This window comes from Protomyctophum bolini (genome assembly GCF_963924005.1).
Source record: "Protomyctophum bolini genome assembly, chromosome: 17".
Lineage (NCBI taxonomy): Eukaryota > Metazoa > Chordata > Actinopteri > Myctophiformes > Myctophidae > Protomyctophum > Protomyctophum bolini.
In genome coordinates, this window is record NC_137878.1 from 30989205 (window position 1) to 31010195 (window position 20991).

Genomic DNA, 20991 nt, shown 5'->3' on the forward strand with positions numbered 1-20991 from the left:
GTGTATAAAAAAAAACAAAAAAAACAACGCCCACTAGTACCACACAAACTTTTAACATCAATATCGATTTTAGGCATCAACATTTTGGGAAAATCCTAAAATTGCATTTCATTGAAATCAATGCAAATATTCTGATTTCATTTAGAAAAAAGAAAGAGAAGAATATAATTCAGATCTGCAAAGAAATGTGACTTACAGTAATTGAAGGAAAGGCATCACAAAAGGTGAAGTTATACGGAATCTGTATTGAATCTTAAGAATCGGAAACCAATACTGATAAGTATTTGCATACTAGATGCAACAGAGAAATGCAAAAAATGTAATTATCGCAAAGTGATTTCTTTCACAATGTCTTCCTCACAAGACAGGTGGTTAAAAACCACCACCAGCATTTTTAACGACCACGAGTTATTAATTCCATCTGACAAGGTTCTGTTGCACCGTGCACACATCACTCCTTGAAATAATAAACAATTAAACCACTGCTTAGGTTTTTCATCAGCTCATGTTAGGAAAGAAACATTCTTCCTGCTCACTTTCTTTGTCATGCCACTCCATCTCAAGGCTTCCCCAGAAGAACAAGAACTCTGCTCCGTAAGGTCACTGCTAATCTCTCAAGACAGATTTTGTTTTTTGTTTTCGACCCGGTTCCCAGGGTCTCCATTGGGTCACTGCTGCTCATCTCCTTCTGCTTCCAGAGCTCCGTAACTCTCCCTTCTCAGTCTCTGGATCTCTGCGTTGAGCCCCAGCAGTGTCTGAGCCAGCTGACGGTCCTGCGAGCGCATCTCCAGCTGCAAGGAAATGACGAGGGTAGACAATCAGATAAACCATTCTGACTGAGCATCACATTACATACAGTACTCCTGCTCACTGAAGCACAATGCCACATAACCTGTGTAACAAAAACCTGCATAAACCGACCACAGTTTTTGTGCTCTAAAATAAAACGTTGTGAGCAACAGTTCCCATTTAAAAGAGAAAGAAACTGTAAAAGCAAATGATTAACAACCAACAATTAATAGTTTTCCAGTAAACAAAGAACTCACCAGTTCAGTTCTAAGCCAGGTTATTGCTCCATCTATCTTTGCTCTCCGTAGTTCCTCGTTGGCTTGGTAACTCCTGCCAATGCTGACCGGTTGGACAGTGGAGCCAGAGTCCTGGGCTTCTCTGGGCTCCCCTGTTGTCCTGAAGGCATGAATCAGTTTGTTTTTGATGTTCTCCAGGACCATAGTGGACAAAGTGTCCTCGCTGTGACTGTCCCGGTTCATGCTGTCTTTCAAGGGAGGTGTGTGCGTGTGTGAGCAGGTGTGTGTAGCCTTGAATCCTTCCCTGCTTTGTAGAGAGAACACTCTTCGTGGCACCAGAACCGTACACTTCTTTGGACTAAATTTTAAGGGTCTCCTCCTCCTCTTCTGTTCCACAACACTGGATCAACGGTTCCCCCCGTGTCCTTCCACTTCTTCCCCTCTCCTTGCTTCTCTGTCTCCCTGCGCGTGAATAGGACTCCTCCTCAGATTCACAGCAGAACTTTCTGTGCCTCTGTTCAGCAGCTTCACTCATCCCATCCCATTGCCTGCCTGCCCATGCAGTGCCTGGTGTGGAACCGGCCTGTTTTGTCATCGTTACTATGGAGAAGCAGCCCTCTGCCTGCAGACCCCTCCCCTTTGTAACCCCAATGAGAATGGTGGAAGATCTCAGACAAAGACCATTGTTGCCTCCGAAAGGAACTGAAGACACCCCCCCACATCCCCACCCACCCCACAACCACCACACCCCCCTTCCCATTTTCTTTCTCTCTCTCACTCTCAATCTATCCCGCCCCCATACAATTCCAGTGTGAGAAACGTGGTGTGAGTGAGCTCTCAGTTGGACAGAGTGGCAATGTAAAAACCTGTGTGTGTGTGTGTGTGTGTGTGTGTGTGTGTGTGTGTGTGTGTGTGTGTGTTTGTATATGTGATTGTGCACATGTTTTATGAACTTCCATCGAAGCCCCAGCCGACTTTTCAACACCTCCCTAAATAAGACCTGCTTGTCAGCTTTAGGTGACGGACAGCCAGGTTGGGTGCGGAGAGAGAGACACAGCCTCAGTGTTAGCCGATTCACTGGCATAAAGGCCATCCAACAGTGAAATATAACCAGGTCTATTGTGTCCGAGTTAAGTCCATTCCCCATGGGGTTTCTGTTCTGGGATGGTTTTTTTGTGGCATTTATGTTGTTTTGTTCCCCTTACTTCTGTACAGATAAGACAGGGGTCTAGTGTAGTCTCCTACCTGACATATAGGACTTGTGCCGGCACATTTAGAGGGGCAATCAGACAGTGAATGCTTTCAAGCCTGCAGCATTCTCCCAAGGTAATTATTTACTTAGTGGAGGTATTTTTGTCTTATTTTCTTTTACATGCCATCCGAAACAAAGCCTTTAAAGAAACTGGCATAGAGTCACGCATTGAGCTTCAGCATTCAGCTATTTGTGAATGTCTTCATATCTTTGCCAAATGTTCACCTATTTTTCAAAGAATGTTCACATGCCCATAATCAGGACGCTATAGGGTTCAAGTGGTTAAAGGGTTTAATGTGCTTCTGTCATAGTGTGACCAGCAAGATGGATGTGTTATGGACACATAGAAGTGCACTAGTGTCCAAGGCAAGTCATGACTCCATTTGTTTTGTGCAGTGGTCTCTGGAGCGTGAGAAGAGCTTGGCGGGATTGGCCATTCAGTCTTGAAGGTCAAGGAAGCAGGGCAACACATGACAACAATGACACGCACAAATGACCCACAATGTCTGAGGCTCCGTTCACATTTAGTGTGATGGACAGAGAGTGGTAGTGGATTTTCTTGCGTGACTATGTGCAGCAATTAAATGTGTTTTTGTGCATAAGTGAGTGACAGACCGACTTATCCTGCTCTTTGATCTATTCTAGACGAAAAAACATTTTCATGACTAATGGTTTGCTAGTTTTTGCTTTCCATTCTAAATTCGCACCTTAGCTAGCTGTATAAGAGTTGGAATGGATGAGTCATGACATCCTGAAATGGTTAGGTACTGTAGCTTCGATACATTTAAAATGCAAGAAAAGATTGGGCTTAAATTGACTTCAGTATTACTATCCACACACAGTGCTGTGGAATGCCACTGGTGGTGTTACCGATTGTGGTGAAAAGCTTAGAAGCCTTGGAGACATTGATTTATAAAATGGTTTGCACAAAGCAGAGTGCTGCGCTGAAGAGTGATAGTTTTAAATACATTGTTTTCAGTGAGAGCAGTGCAAAAACTGTTTAAAGTATTCTACAGTGACAACTAAAGTATCTGTAATGTTTGTCGTCTATGAAACCTGCCGTTTTTGTCACGTCACTCACAACAATTCCCGTCACTTTTGTCATGTCACCTAATCACTGAGGACATTTGTAAGGCCAAATATCCTGTCTCGTTCGGAAGGCAATGGAGTCTCTGGTGAGGAGCATAGCAAATGCTGCTAGCTCCCTAAACCTCGGATTCTTTTTATATATGGTTCACTAGATACGCGTCATGATGACGATGCCAGCCAACTGAGTACGTATCACCATGACGATGCCAGGCGTGTATATCCATATATGAGGTTTCTACACTAGTCTGATGTCAGCGCTGGATATCGCTGTTAATTGTCTCATGGAGCTATAGGTTGTCCCCAAGCAAATCCTTTAAGCAAATCCTTGATGCAAAGACCCAGTGATCACAGGCTCCTTGCCATCGAAAGGCTGCAGCAACAGGCTCCCAAGAAGAGACTGACAAGATGAGGTGGAATCTGATTTGCACTTTCTAACAACCTGTACCAACTAGACATCAGAGACGTACACTTCCAGCAGATTAAATTACTTTGAAAACATGACTAACACATACACAATTCCATATCTGCTGGGGGAAGAACAGCCATGTCCAAAGAATACAATCACTGTAAAGACACAAAAGCAGAGTAAACTAGAATGCTATCTGGCCCTAAACAGAGAATACACAGTGGCAGAATACCTGAGCACCGTGACCAACCCAAAACAAAGAAAAATCTTAACTAGGTACAGACTCAGTGAGCACAGTCTTGCAATCGAGAAAGGCCGTCATAGGCAGACCTGTATCCCGAGAGAAGACAGACTATGCACCCACTGCACACAAAATGAAGTGGAAACCGAGCTACACTTCCTAACCATCTGTCCATTGTACCAAGACATCAGAGACACATACTTCCCACAGATTACAACCACACACAGAGATTTTGAAAACATGACCAATGACAAAAAACTCCCATATCTGCTGGGCGAAGTACAACAATGTGCAAACACAGCAGCAAGATTTGTGAGTTGCTGTGATAGGAGAAGGATATCAAATGGAACACAACCACCCTAAAGACTAATCATTGTGTATATTCCTGCACTATACCTGCATTGAGTGACCTTGGTACATAGAATTTGATCTATTGAAGATTCTGACCTTCAAATGTACATCATTTTTGTTTTGATTGTATTGTTGTATTGTTCTTTCTGCTTTGGCAATGTAAACGTATGTTTTCTCATGCCAATAAAGCCCTTTGAATTGAATTGAATTGTAAAGACAAACGAGCAGCTACCTTCATACATTTGGAAAACTTAAAAATAAATATATCTTTACTTATCTATGTCTAAATATATTAGCATTTCTATTTTGTTTCTTTGTATTATGCCTAATTGCTCATATATTTTTAGTTTTTTATTGTTTTTTTCCCACTTTCCCACTTTGGCAATTAATGTAAAGACATTTCTCATGCCAATAAAGCCCTTTTAAATTGAACTGAGAGAGGGAGGGGGGAGAGAGAGAGAGAGAGAGAGAGAGAGAGAGAGAGAGAGAGAGAGAGAGAGAGAGCAATGAACATTATTGTGTTCACATCTGCCACCTAGTGTCCCATGTAAACACACGCATGGCTTGGGTATCACCAACAATGTATTGCAGCCGAGCAGAACATAAGAGAACACAATAATTCTTCCCACCAGGACCAACTTAAGCAACGAGTATTGCGGTACGTCTGAATGGCGACGGATAATCATGGTGTTATTTATTTTGATATGTCACTAAATCTCTAATCATTCAGAACATCCTGAAAGTGTATTAAGCCTCCACAAGTACGTTTACTTTTGTACTGTGCTTACAATGTTGAGGTCCTTTCCATTAAAAAATAAAATAATTTCTACTCCACCATATCTCAGAGGCAAATATTGTACTTTTACTCCAGCTTTAGTTTGTACATTTAGATTAATAGAAAACAATTAACTGAAAATCATGATGTATTCACTAATCACTATCATACGTTAACCTACCCAGCAGCACATAAAGTAATTCAAAGCATTAAAGCTGCACTCCTGATCTACCCCCGAAGTTGTACCCGAGTCTCCTGCACAAATGCTGAAATGTCTTCCACTGAGCTAATAGAGCCTGCCTTTTTGCTTTGGAAAGAAATAGAATTTAGATACAAATTTGTGTCAAACCATGAACGGGTGTCAAAGGTTGTGTTCAACCTAATCTCTCAAGAGGAAGTCCCTGTTACTACACAAAAAGGAGGTGGTGCCCCCAGAGGCAAAACCTTTATTTTCTTTTTTACTGAATGGGTTCCCAGATTGTGTCAAGTTCAACCTAGACACAGGAACCATGTTTCAATAGCAGATCAGGGTGACCAAATCCATTTGTATAAGTTATATTGTAACAATCTATATAGCATACAGATTGGACAAAATAACATTTTATTCACTAAAAACTATTACATAATATACCTTTAAAGTGATGAAAACATTACTGTATTACAATTGCAAATAATTTGCATGATTGTGTAATTGGCCATTCTGCATAATGAGTAGCTTACCTTTACTGTAAGTATATATTGATGCCAATACTTATAAAAATAATATAACCGATAGGATACAAGTTAAACTGGAATTGGAACACAGGCCGATAAATGATCTTTGTGTTGTTCTCTCTTTGAAATTGGTATCCCAATCTTAAAATGTAGTAGGCCTAATATATCTAACTATAAATGCACCAAGTCAAGTCTACGTGTACGTACGTCTGTCTGTAATCCACGTAACTCGAGAACCGTTCGCCCCACCGACTTAAATTTGACACACGCGTTCCACCCCACCACAGGGGTAGAGTGTCAACTCCATATATGGGCATAAAAGGGACAGACATAATATCTAGGTGGGGCACGCATTTCCAACTTGCATCGTTCCAAGTAGGCCAGTGCCCAAGCCCAACGGGCACCGCTGTAGAGGCTCCAACAGGCACCGCTCTAGTTTATTAAATGTGGAGAGATATAGGGTGGGCCAATCGAAATAACACCATTTTAGTGATCATAACCCTATAACCCCTCCCAGATTATCATACAACAACAGTAGTGGGCGAGGCTTAAAGTTCATTAAGTATACCTGGTTTTCACCTTAGCACCACCCACCTGAACTTAAATTCAGTAAGTTCCGGTGGGTGGTGCCAAGGTGAAAACCAGGTATACTTAATGAACTGGTGGGTGTGGCCACATAAAACATAATTTTAACACTTTCTGTACACTGTTTAAAAAAAAAACCTTCCTCCTAGTATAATCATAGTAGGCCTACCTGATGATCATGTTTAGGGGGAAATTAAATAAGGGAGGCTCGAGGCTCCCTTTACTTTAGCTGTTGAAAAATCATGAAAACAAAATTGCAAATCTTTGAATATAGGCTATATTCTTTCACAGTGAACGTCTTTAACTCATATCTTTGCTTCTGGGGGTCCCTGGAACAACAGAATTTCAGATGGGAAAGGAAAGGAAAGGTACTATGTTTACCCAGGGTAACTGGACTAAGCTCAATAACTTGTTTACAGTGGTGGTTCGGCGCGGCCAAGTACATTTTGGGAGTCAACAACAACAACAACACTTACAGCAGTTGTGTCCGTAGTGGCATCATCCTCGCAGCAGCCAGCAGCATCAGCACCACTCTGACCTGACCGAAAGCAGCAGCAGCGTGAGATTCAAATCGCTGCTTTGGGCAGGCGGAAGACGACTGGAAGGAAACGGTGCCATCTTGTTTGTTTGAGTGGGAAGAGGCAGGCACCAGGCAGGGAGGGAGGAGAGGAGAGGAGGAGGGAGTAGCCAAAAAACAGCTGCAAAAACGGGAAAACCACAATAATTGCGCTTGGTGAGTTGATAGATATATACCTTTGTACGGCCGCTCAGCTGACTGCATTTTCGCGTTTATTTACGCGCAGCTAAATATCGGGCCGCCTTGTAGTGCTTTTTTATTATTATTTATATATTATGTTTGCAAGCTGAATAACTAAATATTGCATAGATCGGTATGATCAGTATATCTTTCATCTATCGCCTGGTGCGATAATGCTTCCATTTGGTATGACAACAACCTAATGCGGTTTTCGGTCGTTTTGTCGCAGATGATGAGACGTCCTAGAACAGCACAGAGAAATGTATCAGTTGCGACGATTCTGTTTCTCTGCTGAATCTAAAAGAAATGTATTTTCACATTCACTGTTACTATTCTGGTGTGTTAACACGTTATGTGGTTTCGTGTGTGGTTTTATTTTTTATTTTCTTTGTAGCATATAGGCTACTGTAAATATCAGCTTGAATAGAATGATGTGCAGGGAAACCTGGCTGTCAGTGAAGCCCCCGCCCCCTTCTGCTACATTATAGCCTATGATGCAGCCATGCAGGGCATCAGATTTAGGAAAATGCCCTAGTTGAGTTGTGCAGTTAGTTTATATCTTGTTATGATAATGATATAGGCCTATGTATTCAAAATGGACAAAGTGCTGTTATCATGAAATGTATTTAAAGTTTTGAAATTAAATTACTTAGGGCCTAAGTAATTTAATTTCAAAACTTTAAATACATTTCATGATAACAGCACTTAAAATTGTCCATTTTGAATACATAGGCCTATATCATTATCATAACATATAAACTGGACTGTTTAGGACGGTGTAATATAGCCTAAGTCTTAGGCTATATTACACCGTCCTAAACAGTCCAGTGATTCTCAACCCGTTTCAATTTCAACTTAAGGACCCCCCAGCTTGACTGCATTATTCCACAGACCCCCATTTGATAGAATAAGGGTATGTGACGTGACATCATCATTGTAATACTCGAAGATATGTAGGAAGAACGTCTACTGACTGAGTGGCAAAAAACTACTTTCTGGCCATGACAACCCATACTTCCAAACAGAAAAGTCCTGATTGCGTTAAGCGATGTTAAACTCACTTTGCCATTCAATTCAATTCCAAGTGAATGCCATTCATTCAATTCAATTCCAAGTGAATGCCATTCACTTTGCCACTCACTTTATGCATGCATCTCTCTGGGGTCCCAAAGTAAAATCCTCAATGTTCAGTTAACCCCTAGGTGTCATTGAAAACCAGTGCCTTTCATTTCATGATGCTTCGTTAATTTGCCTGCCTGGTTGGTTGTCTTAAGTTGTCTCTCCTACATCCAGGCTTGGTGCCGAGCTGCCACCTTCCCTCGTTTGTGAGAAGGAGCTGGGACAATGTTTTATGCCCACTTCGTCCTCAGCAAACGTGGGCCGCTGGCCAAAATCTGGCTGGCGGCCCACTGGGATAAGAAGCTGACCAAAGCCCACGTGTTTGAGTGCAACCTGGAAAGCAGTGTGGAGAGTATCATCTCACCTAAGGTAAGAAGAACCCAGCACCATGACCAATGAGCTCAACTTCATTTTCACATCAACACTGAACACAGGCTTGGTATGAATATATTGGGAATATGTCTTGTGGCGATTGTGTCCAATATATTGTTCAGTGACCATGGGGCTAAAGAATCGTTCTGAAGCTGTGTTCATGTTCACTCTTACATTGGAAATAATACTCCAACCTGCTTCCGGTCTCCTAGCGACCACCTTGTCCACGCAGATATGGGAAGTAAACTGGAGATGGCTTTCTTTTTTTTGTTGTCTTGGATTATGCACAGAGCCTATTAACTTTATTTCTACTGGGAGAGTACACTCTCCCTATACACCTCCTTCATACAGAAACCATCCATCATCAAATGAGACAGAAATGTTGTTGGTTTCATGCTCTATTCAGCTATAGTATAAACCATGGTTATTTCCTTCTAGGTGAAGATGGCCCTGCGCACATCAGGTCATCTGCTCCTGGGGGTGGTGAGGATCTACCACAGGAAGGCCAAGTACCTGCTGGCTGACTGCAACGAGGCATTCATCAAAATTAAGATGGCCTTCCGACCAGGTACAGTAGAGCGGGGGGGTAAGGGAATACGTTTGTCCGACGTACTAATAGTCCAACATACGTGGCCGGTTAAGACTCACCCATGGCTCCGACATATGTGGCCGATTAAGACTCACCCGCGGCTTCAGCGTGCGGTTAGGGTTAGCCTAGGTTAGGGTTTGTTTGGGGCAGGGTGTCAGACTATTGCATGTCGGACTGTTAGGACGTCGGACCAAAGATATGCACCCCAGTAGAGAGAGCAGCCCCAAATGAATATGTACATTTTTCAGGTTAAATTCCTTTTTTCTTTGTTGTGACATGACAATTCATACAATGCACAATGATGTGTCACAAAGCTATCTTTGTATCCTTAGTTGTTGAATATGGAGTTAATGTTAGATAGTTGAGCCACTGTGAAGCTGTGAATGCGACTCTGTAAATGTGTCCACCAGAGGGTGCTGCAGCTCAACACCTGGTTTTAGAGCAGTGGTTCTCAAATACCTGTAGTCCACTTGCCAGAATGTGAACCCAGACATTTTGAGTACCCTAAAGTTTTATGCTAGAAATGTTGAGTATGGGTCCCCAGCATTTAGAAACTGCCGGATGCTAACTTGCATTATGTTGGGCAATTTTCATAATTGTCATAATATGTGACCATACCATTAACAAGACGTATAAGGCAAAGCATTCTAAAATGTATTATGCTTTATGTATGTTTTGCACAAAAACACTCATTGGGTGTTTCCCCACACTCAGCCAAGTGGCTATGGCCGACTGTGGGGACCCATACTCGACATTTCTTTAGGGTACTCAAAATGTCCGGGTTCACAATGGGGCTCTATGGGCTGGAAAGTAGACTAAAAGATTTTGCTTATCCTGAGTGGAATATACATTAAGCGGCCCCATCTTCACTGTGTTGCATTCCTGTAGGTGTGGTTGATCTCCCAGAGGAGAACAGAGAAGCAGCATACAACGCCATCACTCTACCTGAAGAGTTCCATGACTTTGACCAGCCACTCCCTGACCTAGAGTGAGTGTTTAGGCTTATTCATACTCCAGTTTTAGGTGATAAGGTGACCACCAGTGCATGGTTAGGAAAAACAGAGAGATGTGTTTGGGTGAGAGATGTGTTTTGATGCGTCGCATCACGGCGCATTGTGAGCTTGTAGATCAGCTATTTTCAAATGGCCGAAACAAATGTATATATAGGGCTGAACAGTTTAATGTATGTTTTGTAATAATAATCAAAGTAACTAGTAACTTAAGTAAATGTACTTAATTACTTTCCACCACTGGTGTTGGCACAGCAGAACGGCATAAATCAGTGGTTTTCAACCAGCGGTCCAGGGACCACCAGTGGTCCTTGAGGGGGTTCCAGGTGGCCCCCAGCTAAGTTATGTTGGTAACCAAATGGACCCTTATAGATCTTTAACTTTTTTTACGCTCTCAAGAGTTAGATTATTGTTAAACATCTGCATCACTTAATTCTAGTGTCTACACAAGTCTACACAATTAGAGAATGTAAAATATTTGTTATATTGATCAAAGTTTTCCTGTTATCTCTCCTATGGTACCAACATCAACACCGCATGGAGTTGTGGACAAAACCTTATCCGACAACAAAACATTCTAAGTTTTGGGCCTGAGAGGCTAAATTGCAAATGGTGGTCCGTGGCTCAAATGCCAAATAAATAATGTGCCTTGATATGAAAAGGGTTGAAAACCACTGGTATAAGTTATGTTTCTGTACCACAGCGACATTGATGTGGCCGCACAGTTCACTCTGAACCAGAGCAGAGTGGAGGAGATCACCATGAGGGAGGAGGTGGGAAACATCAGTCTGCTGCAAGACACCGACTTTGGTAAGCATCTCTTCCTGTCACCTAGTCTTTGGTAAGCATCTCTTCCTGTCACCTAGTCTTTGGTAAGCATCTCTTCCTGTCACCTAGTCTTTGGTAAGCATCTCTTCCTGTCACCTAGTCTTTGGTAAGCATCTCTTCCTGTCACCTAGTCTTTGGTAAGCATCTCTTCCTGTCACCTAGTCTTTGGTAAGCATCTCTTCCTGTCACCTAGTCTTTGGTAAGCATCTCTTCCTGTCACCTAGTCTTTGGTAAGCATCTCTTCCTGTCACCTAGTCTTTGGTAAGCATCTCTTCCTGTCACCTAGTCTTTGGTAAGCATCTCTTCCTGTCACCTAGTCTTTGGTAAGCATCTCTTCCTGTCACCTAGTCTTTGGTAAGCATCTCTTCCTGTCACCTAGTCTTTGGTAAGCATCTCTTCCTGTCACCTAATCTTGTGTTGCCGTTGCCGTGGGTTACAGTCTGGAGCAACAGAAGCTCCGATCATGAGTAAGCAATAAAGCGGAAGTGAAGCCTCCTCCCACTTCCGTTTTCTCCTGACACCTCACCCACCTCCACTCTTCCTGTCACCTCATCCATTCTTTTCTGGCAAAATCCTTATGACGACTTACTGTTTTATTATACCGGTAACTATAATATTGGTATTGGTACCATAGTTTAACCACTTATATGCCCTATATAGTTACTTGACCGGGGTCCCCCAAGGTTCTATACTTGGTCCTCTCCGTTTGTCCCTCTTCTACACCAAAGCTCACAACCCGTGACGCGTCATGATGAACTTGTGGATTGGTTACTTTTGCTCAATGAAATAGCCCGGGAAAAGGAACGCTAGGGTTCACGACGTGGTTCATATCACAAACAGAATGTGAAACGCGTATTGTAAACAGTGTATAACACGTGCCATTATCCCTGTGCAGCCGACTTTGGGATGGACGACCGAGAGATGATGAGGGAGGAGAGTGCGTTTGAGGTGGACATCATGGGGGCGTCGGCCTCCAACCTGTTGCTGGAGGCGGAGCCGGCCGTAGCCAACCAGTTGACTGACAAGTCAAACCACCTGGAGTATGACGACCAGTACAAAGACGACTTTGGAGACAACCCCATGGAGAGCACCGAGGGAGGCATGCTGGGTAATTACTTAAGGCCTATTCATACTCTAGTTTTAGGTGATAAGGTGACCACCGAAACGGTCGTTAGTAAGATCAAGAGAGATGTGTTTGGGTGAGCGGTGAGTCATTTACCACCGCAGATTGACGTCATGTAAAAACTGGAGTATAAATAGGCCTTTAGGGGTACAAGAGTGTAGCACAAAAGTAAGCCCGATCTACAAACCGATCTACGGTAGATCGGCTACTGTCGCTGTTTTGAGAACTTTTTTAATTGAAAGGTTTTATACATTTCCAACCGTTGAAAGGCAAGCCTGTGACTAAATAGTAACTACATTGATTGGATTTTCCATTTCCAGAACAGTAACGTTGGCCTTGTGGTTGGTGTTAGACACTAACAATTAGAGTGTCCGCCCTGAAACTGGGGTGTCGGGCTTCGACCCAATGCCTCCCTGCTTGGCACTCAGCATCAAGGGTTGGATTCCCGAGCGTGGCACAGCTGCGACTCCAAGAGATGGGTCAAATGCGGAGAACAAATTTTGCATACAGCAATGTATGTGACAAATAGTAGGACTTTAACCAGGTTTCTGCCTGACAGCGACGATATGGAAGTTGTAATAATAACTGTAACGTAATTTTGTCAGTTAACAACTAGTAGTGTGGATGTGAATGAACGGTGAAGGCGAAGCCGTTTGATGTAGGTGACTCACAGTCGAGTGTATTTGCTGTCTCTGCAGTGGACAAGCTGCTGAGTAACGAGGATGGAGGTGGCATCTTTGATGACCCTCCTGCCATCACGGAGAGCGTGCTGATGCCACAGGATCATGGAGACGACGAAGACGATTTTGACGCGCTGTCAGGTACACACGCTGCACGGTTTACCCTGTCGGTCAAGCCTGAAAAATAAACATTGTTTGTTTGTGTAAGCCGGGCGGGCATGTTGTCCCTGCTGTGTTGCAGTGTATGGGTACTGAAACTATTTTGTGCCCGGGTAATTTATTGAGACGTGTTGTGAGCTTGTAGATCTGTTATCTTTGAATTGCCAAGTATAAATAGGGTTAAAGTGGTTAAACTGATGGGACCCACTGGAACCTCCTCAAAGACCCCTGGGGGGTTTGAAAACCACTGAGTTAACGTGTGTGTGTGTGTGTGTGTGTGTGTGTGTGTGTGTTTAGCGGGAGCTCCAGACAGTCCAGACTCTGGCCCAACAGAGCCTCCACCAGCAATGGCTGACCAGACAGAACAGACCACACTGGTTCCCAATGAAGAGGAGGCCTTTGCACTGGAGCCCATCGACATCACAGGTCTGTGAGTCACTTTTTAAATTAAATTTCAGTGAAAATGTAGTCCCAATGTAGCAATGCAGAAGCATTTTATTTGGCTTGGATGTCTAGTGTGCAGTCCACCGTGCATGCAGTCAGAATGATAGTGGGGGTTCAGAATTTCAGATATATGTTGTAGATTAGTGATGTTTTCTTTTTCAGTAGTCTATTATTAGTAAACAACTTTCAAGACATTACGAAGCTGCTTAACTATATATATATATTTTTTTTTTTTAATTTTTATCCCACGATTTTGTAACCCAGTTTTTTTTTCCACCCAGTGCCAATTATTTAATGTAATCCTGGGCGCTACACTTCCTCTGCCAACCTGGGGGGGCAGCGGACTGACCTCATGCCACCTTCTATGCATGAGGAGTCCAAGCTGCTTCTTTTGACAGAAGGGGAGTTTCCCCGGCCGGAGGTAGCGTGTGGAAGGGACACGTTATTCCGACCAGTTCCTTTCCCCTCCATCAGGCGCCCCGGCTGGCCAGGGGGAGGTAGTTTTAGAGACCAGGATTACTGCATGTTTTGTGTGAGGGTACCTACCCTAGGGGACACGGGGAGAACATGCAAACTCCACACAGAAAGGCCAACCCCCGCCTCGGGTATGGGCACTGATGACGCGGAGGAGGAAACACGCCGCCAGTGCCCACAGCGTCCCCAGCGGGAATCGAACCCAGGACCTTCAAGCTGTGAGGTGACAGCACTACCAACTGTGCCACCGTGCCCTCGCTTAACTATATATTTGAAAAGACACTATTAAGCCAAAAATTATGGCTTCATGTCTTGACAGTTGCTTTTAACTTGTCATACACTGTCCAGTTCATCTTGGCGTTTTGCGTTTTCTCCCCACCCACACAGTGAAGGAGACGAAGGCGAAGCGAAAGAGGAAGCTGATCGTGGACAGTGTGAAGGAGCTGGACAGCAAGACCATCCGAGCGCAGCTGTCCGACTACTCAGACATCGTCACCACCCTGGACCTGGCCCCGCCCACCAAGAAGCTGATGATGTGGAAGGAGACGGGAGGCGTGGAGAAGCTCTTCTCTCTCCCCGCACAGCCGCTCTGGAACGGCAGGCTGCTCAAGGTCATTGACACACTAATTAACACAGCCACTCTGGAACGCCAGGCTGCTCAAGGTCATTGACACACTAATTAACACAGCCACTCTGGAACGCCAGGCTGCTCAAGGTCAATGACACACTAATTAACACAGCCGCTCTGGAACGCCAGGCTGCTCAAGGTCAATAACACACTAATTAACACAGCCGCTCTGGAACGCCAGGCTGCTCAAGGTCAATGACACACTAATTAACACAGCCGCCCTGAAACGCCAGGCTGCTCAAGGTCATTAACACACTAATTAACACAGCCGCTCTGGAACGCCAGGCTGCTCAAGGTCATTAACACACTAATTAACACAGCCGCTCTGGAACGCCAGGCTGCTCAAGGTCAATGACACACTAATTAACACAGCCGCCCTGAAACGCCAGGCTGCTCAAGGTCATTAACACACTAATTAACACAGCCGCTCTGGAATGCCAGGCTGCTCAAGGTCATTAACACACTAATTAACACAGCCGCTCTGGAATGCCATGCTGCTCAAGGTCATTAACACACTAATTAACACAGCCGCTCTGGAATGGCAGGCTGCTCAAGGTCATTAACACACCAAGACCTGATTTTTCTGAAAAAAACTAAATGTTTCTATATCAGTGGTTCTCAAACCAATTCATGTCAAGAACCCCCAAAATGTAATGTATTCGGCCGCCGAAGAAAAAAAGAAAAAGAAAAGGAGCAGTTGCTTTTATATGTTATGTCTGGTTAAGGCATATTTCACTCACAAAGATGGAAAGTCTAATGTTGCGTTCACACGAGCAGACGCAAAGATGGATTCTACCATTCATTGTCAATTTTGGAGCAGCTGAGCTACATGCATCATTGTCTTTGCATCCTCATGTTGCTAGCTTCAGTTGACAATGAATGGTAGACTGCATCAGTGCATCTTTTACATCTGTCCGTGCGAACGTAAGAGCTGGTTCACGGTTCTCATGGTATTGATTGTGTAAAGTAGTCTGAGTAAAATGTAATTGCTGGAAAAGTCAGGGAATTTCACCTTGCATTTGGGAGTGAGAACCCTTTGTGTTGGCAATGTGATTGCTTTCATTAATTGATTTAACTCTTTCTGTCCCTCCCTAGATGTTCACACGATGCCTGACGCCACTGGTCCCAGACGAGCTGAGGAAGAGGAGAAAAGGCGGTGAAGCCGACAGCCTGGACGAGTTCCTCAAGGACCTGGAGAACCCTGATGTACCCCGAGAGGACAACATGAGCCAGCAGCAGCAAAACATCATTGGTAAGATGAGAGAGAGAGAGAGAGAGAGAGAGCACTGTGCATGTATGTGAGGTGGACCTTCTTGATATTTTAAGGAGAAGAATAGATGCATACTTGATATCCCTTTTCATACTATACATCAGTGGTTTTCAACCAGTGGTCCTTGAGGTGGTTCCAGGTGGTCCCCAGCTAAATGATGGGGAATCGGGGGTCACACGACGCATTGTAAGCTTGTAGATCAGATATTGTAAGCTTGTAGATCGGATATTGTGAGCTTGTAGATTGGCTATTTTCTAAAGATTATTTCATACATTTGAAAACTTGAAACGGGACATGCACAATGCACTCATGCACAATGAGTACTTTTAGTTGTTTTGGTACATGATGTTCATGCCAATACTTTAGTACTTTTACTCAAGTACATTTTGAATAGCTGTAACGGAGACCTTCTACATTACAGTCTTGATACTTTTACTTAAGTACTTTTTCCACCACTACCAACAACACCCCACCCCCTTTCACCCTCAGACCAGACCATCATGGAGGAACCCAGTGTCCTGCAGGCTTCAGCGATGGAGGGAAGCAGGACCACTCTGGACGAGTCAGCCATGCCCCCTCCGTCCACTCAGCGGGGTCTCAAACGCAAGGCCGGGGAGGCAGAGCCCGCCCTGCCTGTAAGTAGTCATTACTCTCACACCATCGTGTCGTTATTTTATGATTTGCTCACAGTGCACTATTTTATAGCGGATTCGAATGCCATCAATGCATTGAAAGGGACAAAAGACGCATCTACTAGTACTGACCTACCGCAACCGTCTCCAGCGCAAAACGTAATATTGTGACATTTGGGAGAAATTAAGTAGGCTGCAATCTGCATTGATCACAGATACTGTTTGTAGCTGTTGTCCGACATTACTAACACAAACACAAAATCTAACCCTAACCTCAGTCTTAACCGGCCACCTAAGTCCCCTAACCTCATATAAGTCTTAACCAGCCACGTAGTCAGTTGACAACGTGCATCATCGCTGGTAGCCATGATCAAGAGCACAGAATGCAGACTACTGAGATCTGGTAGGTCAGTAGACGTGTCTACGGGTGCATTCAATGCTCTAATTAAACGTGATTTTGTCACGCATTAATGGCATTTGAAACAGGTGCTTTTCTTTACGTACTTCTCTGCTCATTACTTCTTTTCTCCAATCCTTCTCCTTCCCCTATCTGTGCTCTTCACAATCTTTCCTGACTTTTCTCCCCCACTCTCTCCCATTACTCCATTCCCTGCCTTGTCTCCCCCCCATACATCTCGCTGCATTTAGACCAGAACCGTGCTTCATTGAAAGTCAACCTCTCCATCATGTCATGTTGATATAAAATGAGTTATGTTTTTCATATTATTATTGTATGTCTGTAGGCCATACGGAATAAATAGACAACCCATAGGCTAGGGAACATTCATATATGTCCTTCTCTACTACCCGTCTACCTCTTCTGTCTAGATGGGCACTCTGGACCAGTCTCAGCCACAGCAACTGGAAGCCAGTTCTTCTGCGGTGCCCGAGCAGCTGGAGACATCTGCTGTGGATCTCCCTCCAGAGGAGAACGCCAGTACCACCAACATGAGCCAGATGTTTGAAGAGGAGATGCTCGACAAGGTCAAGGAGAAGAAGGCGGACGATGATTCAGATGACGAGGTCGGGACGGGCAGATGTGTCATCAAACACAGTTTCCTACATTTCATACATACAAGTTTTGCCCTCCATTAGATGTTTAAGGCTGTTTTATCTCTCCCAGGAAGCGGATGGACAGACAGGGGACCAGGACCAGGAGGAGAGGAGGTGGAACAAGAGGACCCAGCAGATGCTCCATGGCCTTCAGGTAGGTCACATGCAATCTCGGGTTAGACATGCCCCATTTACACCGGATAATTCCATGTAGCTTGTACAGTATACAGTTATACACTATACAGGTTGTAGCATTGTTGTAACATTTACACCTGCGACACGTGCAGCTCTGGTCTGGTTGGTAGCCAGATTTCAAGTTTGATTGCAGTCACTCAGCGCTTTCTCCCCATGTGAACATTCCTCTTACTGAGGGCACTTTATAACTTTATTTTATTATTTGTCTAGCATTTAGTTTTTTGCAAACATGGTAGGTGCTCCTGAGATGATAATTGTATACATATTTTGGTGTCTACTGCTAGCTCAGCTCAAACACTGCAAAACGGCATGTTGTCCACTACGGTTGTCCCCTGATAACAAGCGAGAATTTGAGTAGTCACTCGGGTCGGGAGTTAGTTTCACCTACTTAGTTACTACTACTCAATGAAACCTATTTTGACAGTTTCAAATAATAGTGTTAGAATTTTTTTTTAAATTGCCCATTTTTAGGAAATCCTTTTTTTTATCGCTTTCTATTGAAGCCATCTTAATTCTGGTCAGAACCTTGACAGTCAAACGTGCCAATGAAAAAAACAGTGATATAGTGATCACAATATCTATAAATTGTAGATCTGCTATTTTTCAATATCTAAAGTATAACACAATGCTTAAAACACCAAAAGGGGTTCCCGCCCAGAATGTATTAACAATACAAATACTGTACACTTAAAAAAAAAAAAAATCCTCCTCCTTATATTACACCTGATTATACCTGATGATCATATTATAGGGTGAAAAAAAAGTCATGGCACTCCATCTTTAACTGTCCTCTCTTCTATCCAGAGGGTGATGGCCAAGACGGGTGCCGAGTCCCTCGGCCTGCTGGACCTATGCAAGGACAACAACAAGAAACAGGCAGCTGCCAAGTTCTACAGCTTCCTGGTTCTGAAGAAACAGCAGGCGGTGGAGCTCAGCCAGGAAGGGCCCTACAGTGACATCATTGCCACACCTGGACCTCGATTCAACATCATCTAGAGAGGTTCCTCTCACCACTCGCCCCATAATATAAGGAAGACAACCCAGACATTACCTCCAATGGGTTCCCACTTCCCATTATCAAAGATTTCCAGTGGAATCTTTGCATTGATTGGAATAAATAAAGAAAATAATCTATTATTACCTCATAATAGTTAAGGTAGTAATAGATGCGATTTGTCATAGAACAAAACATGATGCTCATGGCTCATAATAGTCTCACAGTAGCCAGGGCCCAGGAGTTCAAAACTTTGAATCCATATCTGATCGGATCAGATTTTGAAATCCTATATTTTGTTATCCTTGATCAGACAATCCAGCCAGAGCCGGACAGTATAGAAAGTTAGTCATGTATTGAGGATTTGTTTTTTGAATGATTTCAATCATAATGTTATGCTCCCAAACAACTTGGTTGAATACACTGTTCTGAGAGGTTGGCAAAGAGCCCTCTGCAATTTCATCAATCATAAAAGTGGTACAAATGATGTATTATTTCAAATTACCATTTTACCATCTTATTTGAACAGTGTTTAAATTAATTGTAGTGTGTTTTGCTTTGGTAATCCACAGCGAATCCAGCCCTATAGTAGGATCAAGGTTTGTTTTTCTTCTCCAAGCTGATCCCAATACATTTTGTTTTGAAAAATACCCATTTTCAAGATTGAATCCATCTTGTATATTACAACAGAGTGTTCCTAATCTAGATATTTGGTTTTGAACTCCTGGGCCCAGACGATTGGATAATCTGTGATGTTACTATGGAAAAGAAGTTAAGACCAAAAAAAATAAGCTGAACTTTAATTACAGTCAGGGGCTTTTCCTGACCTTTTCTGTCAGTATTTACATTATTTCAGACCCTTCGTCGCTGGAATTTATGAATGAATTTAAGACGGTGGGTCTGACCGCGTTATACTGGGCTCATATTAACCACATACCTCATTTTCAGGATAAATTTAATACCCTATGGATGGTTAAAAATTAAAATACATTGGAAATATGGTGAGGCAACCCATTGCAACTCACTTCCAAGTTTTAGGACTACAAACTGCAGCACTTTAACCAATCCCAAAAGAAACTCCTACTCCTGGTCAACTCGACACTGGCTGTTTATTTTATTTACCTTTGGTTGTTGTTTGTATAAGTGTATTCTTATGTACTTTTATGCATCCTTTTTTAATGTTTTTGTTTTAATGTGATGGGAGATGTGACGTCTCAGTAACAGTTTTGTGGTGAGATAAGATAATAATAATGCATAAAATAATTCATTCAACTCTGGTACTGAGGGATTAATTAATTTACCACCCGTTGCTGGTATAAAATAAAAAAATAAACACCTACAGTATATTATACCAGTTAGCAAAAATGAGCATGTTGTGTATTCATCTGCAACGTACTGTTTAGCTGAAAAGGTAGTGATTTGCAAACTCCACCAGCAATTTCTTGGTTTACCAAACATACTGTAGTACTAGTAGTAGTAGTGTCACCGTCTCGAGCATTCCAGATGCATATAAGATCTGAATTATTTTTGTTTTGTTATCGTCTGTTTATGCCACCCCAAGAATCAGTGGAACTACAAAATGGGTCTCTGTAGTTGGATCAGCGTGTATTTCTTGACAGTATAAGCTATCATAGTTGCATGCTCCATTTTGAAATGTTTTATATTAGGAAATAAGCTACTCCAGGAACTGCGTTTTATACTGCCTTTTAACTGCGTTACTACTAGAATTCCCTTTGACTTCAATCCAAGTTTCATTCTGACATGTCTTATCTGATCGCCCTTGCAGAGTGGTTTTACAGCTGGACTTACTGAAACCATGTTTTGAAATTTAGTACAGCTGTATTCTACAGGTGTACATCCATATTATCCTTGACTGTAAAACTGCTGTTACGCATTAAATATTCAGCATTCTGTTCAGCATTATATATTTATAAATCATTTGGTTTAAAAAACAAAATGCATTTTTATAATATAAAGAATGTCACATAGCACCACTATATAGTATACATTTAAGTCTGAAATCACATATATGCGTTGTTTGGACTCTAAACTGATTTTAAATGGAATCTTGAAAGTGAATAAGCTATACAGTAGCTTGTCATACCGCACAAATCAATTAAGACAAATATGCGGCTCGTTCAAGCTACACCTTTTATCTCTGTCCCCTTTTCCAAAGACAGCTGAATGCATTGTTTTATATATATATATAGATATCCTTTCCCTTTG

General features: G+C 42.9%; 2 protein-coding genes across 2 annotated transcripts; one reads left to right on the top strand and one right to left on the bottom strand.

Moving 5' to 3' along the window:
• Positions 1-37: 37 nt before the first annotated feature.
• aard (alanine and arginine rich domain containing protein) lies at positions 38-7219 on the bottom strand (the record flags this gene model as incomplete). Its single annotated transcript, XM_080787201.1, has 4 exons — positions 38-791; positions 1047-1185; positions 6915-7136; positions 7215-7219. The coding sequence occupies 4 exons, from the start codon at positions 7217-7219 to the stop codon at positions 669-671; spliced, it is 489 nt and encodes a 162-aa protein (XP_080643327.1). The 3' UTR covers positions 38-668.
• Positions 7220-8501: 1282 nt separating this feature from the next.
• On the top strand, positions 8502-20954 carry LOC308332372 (double-strand-break repair protein rad21 homolog A-like). Its single transcript, XM_080788251.1, has 13 exons — positions 8502-8683; positions 9125-9254; positions 10164-10263; positions 10989-11095; positions 12009-12221; positions 12935-13057; positions 13373-13501; positions 14381-14604; positions 15717-15873; positions 16381-16526; positions 17352-17546; positions 17647-17730; positions 18576-20954. The coding sequence occupies exons 1-13, from the start codon at positions 8540-8542 to the stop codon at positions 18765-18767; spliced, it is 1944 nt and encodes a 647-aa protein (XP_080644377.1). The 5' UTR covers positions 8502-8539; the 3' UTR covers positions 18768-20954.
• Positions 20955-20991: the final 37 nt, after the last annotated feature.